Source organism: Theropithecus gelada, unplaced genomic scaffold, assembly GCF_003255815.1.
Source record: "Theropithecus gelada isolate Dixy unplaced genomic scaffold, Tgel_1.0 HiC_scaffold_4464, whole genome shotgun sequence".
In the NCBI taxonomy this organism is placed as follows: Eukaryota; Metazoa; Chordata; class Mammalia; order Primates; family Cercopithecidae; genus Theropithecus; species Theropithecus gelada.
In genome coordinates this window covers 1-3,607 of record NW_020261029.1, presented here as the reverse complement: position 1 = coordinate 3,607, position 3,607 = coordinate 1, and the positions used below count along the sequence as shown (strand labels likewise).

The following is a 3,607-nucleotide window of genomic DNA, read 5'->3' as shown; positions in this document are numbered from 1 at the left end:
CTAATTTTTTGTATTTTTAGTAGAGACGGGGTTCCACCATGTTGGCCAGGCTGGTCTCGAACTCCTGACCTCAGGTGATCCACCTGCCTCAGCCTCCCAAAGTGCTAGGATTACAGGGATGAGCCACCACGCCCAGCCCTGGAATCTGTGTTTCTAACAAGTTTCCTGGAGGAGGACTCCAGGAAAATTGTTGATCTAGTTCCACACCCTACCCCATGCAGTCACCCTTTACAGCCTCCCTGGTAGGTGATTATCCACTTCTGTTCAAATACCTCTGGTGACAGGGAGCTCACCCCGTCTCAGGAAGCCCTTTCCTTCCTTGCATGAGCCCAAGTTGGCCTCCTTGTGACCACCTCCTTCTTCCACCATTCAGCCTGTATGCAGTTCCCCAAAGGGATGACCATCCCCACCCTTAGCCTTCTCTGCCTGAGTCCAACTCTCCCACTTCCTTCCACCATTCCTCTCCCAAATGTTTCAAAGCCCCTTCCATTTCAAACGTTCCTTTGGAGGTGTGTCTTAAAGTTTGGTGTTCAGAAAACATGCATTTGCCCGGGAAGGAAGGAGGTGAGACAGGAGCCTGTTTATTCTGTTGTTGAGGAGCACGTTCCTTTGTTCGGTGGTTCCGCATCCTAACTGTGCCCCAGCATCGTTGGGGGAGGTTTTTAAAAACGTGGATGCTGGCCAGGAGCAGTGGTTCACGCCTGTAATCCCAGCACTTTGGGAGGCTGAGGGGGGAGATCACCTAAGGTCAGGAGTTCAAGACCAGCCTGGCTAACATGGTGAAACCCCATCTCTACTAAAAATACGAAAATTAGCCGGGCATGGTGGTGCATGCCTGTAATCCCAGCTACTCGGGAGGCTGAGGCAGGAGAATCGCTTGAATCCTGGAGGTGGAGGTTGCAGTGAGCCAAGATCACGCCACTGCACTCCAGCCTGGGTGACAGAGCCAGACTCCGTCTCAAAAAAAAATAATAATAAAGAAATGTGGATGCCTGATCATAGCATCTCCCCGCTTTGCACCCAACTTCCCAATCTTTTTTTTTTTTTTTGAGAGGGAGTCTCTGTCACCCAGACTGGAGTGCAGTGGCGCAATCTCGGCTCACTGAAAGTTCTGCCTCCCGAGTTCAAGCAATTCTCCTGTCCCAGCCTCCCAAGTAGCTGGGATTACAGGTGCCCGCCACCACACCCGGCTAATTTTTGTATTTTTAGTAGAGACAGGGTTTCACCATGTTGGCCAGGCTGGTCTTAAATTGCTGACCTCAGGTGATCCAACCGCCTCGGCCTCCCAAAGTGCTGAGATTATAGGTGTAAGCCAACGCGCTAAGCTCCAGCTTCCCAACCTTATGCCACTGGGTGAACCATCTGGTGGCTGGGGGCCACTTGTCCCTGGTTAAGAAGGGTGGCTTGAGTTATCTCCCTGGAATTAAACAATAGCGCTACTTTATATCAAGCAGTTACATGGTTGGGCCCTAAGCACTTTTCATACATCATCTCATAGAATCCTCCAGCACCCTGTGAGGTGGTTGTTGGAGCCACTTTACAGTTTAGGAAGTTGAAGCTTTGAGAGGTGAAATCGCTTTGCCTTAGAGTCCTGGGCCAGGAAGTGATGAGATTCTGACCAATCGTGGGAAGGCTGGCCCTGAAGAGCACCCAGAGGACTGAGGAGGGGGTAATGAGGCCAAGGTGGGGTGGGACCAGGCAAAAGGATGGGCTTCTCACTCCCCGTGGGCCTGCTGTAGTCTCCCCTCATCAGGACGCCTCCTTCCTGTACACGGAGCCCCTGGGCCGGGTGCTGGGCGTATGGATCGCAGTGGAGGACGCCACGCTGGAGAACGGCTGTCTCTGGTTCATCCCTGGCTCCCACACCAGTGAGGAACCCTGTCTCTTCTGCCCACTTGGGACTCCCCACCCCCTAGGGAGAGGGACCCCGAGAAAGAAGTTTAAGGCTCTCTATCTTGGCCTGCAGGTGGCGTGTCAAGAAGGATGGTCCGGGCCCCTGTTGGCTCAGTGCCTGGCACCAGCTTCCTCGGGTCAGAGCCAGCCCGGGATAACAGCCTCTTTGTGCCCACCCCAGTGCAGAGAGGTAGGCAGATGCAGAGGGCAGAGAGGCAGGGGGCTGAGTCCATCAGTCTGTGCCTGCTCGACTACCCGACATCCAAGAGGTTGCCCTCAGGGTCATCTGAGGGCAGTGAAGTCACAGAAAGAGGAGGGCTGGATGGGGGCTGGGAAGTCAGGAAGCCGCATGTTTTCCTGCAAGCTGACCCAGATCACGCTAGAATCCACACTCGGCTACTTATAGGCTGTTTCTCTGGGCAAATGACTGACTCCCTGAGCCTGAATGTCCCCATACGTGAAGTGGGAAGTCAGTGAGATGATAAATACGTGGATACAGAGTCTGCCTAGTGCATGGCCACTGCTCAACCAATGTCGGCTGTTGGGCGGGTCCTTTCTCTTATGAAAAGGGAAAACCAATGTGTAACTCAGCATCACCGGAGAGGTCCCAGTGGACTGGCACAGTGCAGAGGGCTTCTGCCTGATCCTGCAAAGACTTCGGGAGGGCAGGCCCTTCCTAAGGCTTGCCAAGGCCACAGTCCACAGCAGAGAGGGACTCGATCCCAGAGGAACTCGCATCTCAGCAGCTTAGCTTCCGACCCTGTGGGAGGCTGCAGGTGCATGAGCTTTCAGGGAAGGGAATGGGGATGGATGGGGGCCACAAAACCGCTGGAGGGAGGAGGGCCCGTGTCCCTTCCTGCCCTGGGGAGGGGGGATGTGGCGTTGGTGGGTTCCTGACCTGCTTGTGTCTCTGCCAGGGGCCCTGGTCCTCATCCATGGAGAAGTGGTGCACAAGAGCAAGCTGAACCTCTCTGATCACTCGCGCCAGGCCTACACTTTCCACCTCATGGAGGCCTCTGGTACCACCTGGAGCCCAGAGAACTGGTAGGTGATGGTGGGTGTGTGCGCCCAACAGTCCCCTGGAGGCTGGGAGCAGTGACCCTGCACCTCAAGGTTATCTCCTCTATCTTCTGCAGGCTCCAGCCAACAGCTGAACTGCCCTTTCCCCCACTGTACACCTAAAGGCTTTCACAGGGCAGGAGCCCTGGCCCCTCCCGGGTGAAGCTGTGGGCTGCAAACACCAGCGTCTTGCTCAGCCTCTTGGTTGCAACAGGGAGGTCTTGTCTCCCCTCCTGGGCTTTCCTCCTGCCCTGTGGGCAGCAGCCTGGGCTGGGTCAGGAGCTTCCCTAAGATCTTCATCTGTCTGCCTCCCTACTGCCCCAACATAGCCTTGAGGAGGCTTCTCAGCCATCAAAGGGTTCTGGCCCCTTCTCACTTTCCTCTCCTCTCAGATGGAACTCTGGTTATTATGGTGTTAGTTATTGAATAAAAATGACTTCAGAATGCAGCTTCCTGACTGAGCCTTCTTTCCCAAGCAGCATTGCTTTCCAGACAAGAAAACTGCTTTCCAGGCCGGGTGCAGTGGCTCACGCCTGTAATCCCAGCACTTTGGGAGGCCGAGGCGGGCGGATCACCTGAGGTCGGGAGTTTGAGATCAGTTTGACCAACACAGAGAAACCCTGTCTCTACAAAAAATACAAAAAATTAGCCAGGC

General features: G+C 54.7%; 1 protein-coding gene across 1 annotated transcript; it reads left to right on the top strand.

Moving 5' to 3' along the window:
* The first annotated feature begins 1,672 nt into the window (after positions 1-1,672).
* Positions 1,673-3,403, top strand: LOC112617797 (phytanoyl-CoA dioxygenase domain-containing protein 1-like). Its single transcript, XM_025374476.1, has 4 exons — positions 1,673-1,868; positions 1,967-2,083; positions 2,811-2,937; positions 3,030-3,403. The coding sequence occupies exons 1-4, from the start codon at positions 1,673-1,675 to the stop codon at positions 3,073-3,075; spliced, it is 486 nt and encodes a 161-aa protein (XP_025230261.1). The 3' UTR covers positions 3,076-3,403.
* Positions 3,404-3,607: the final 204 nt, after the last annotated feature.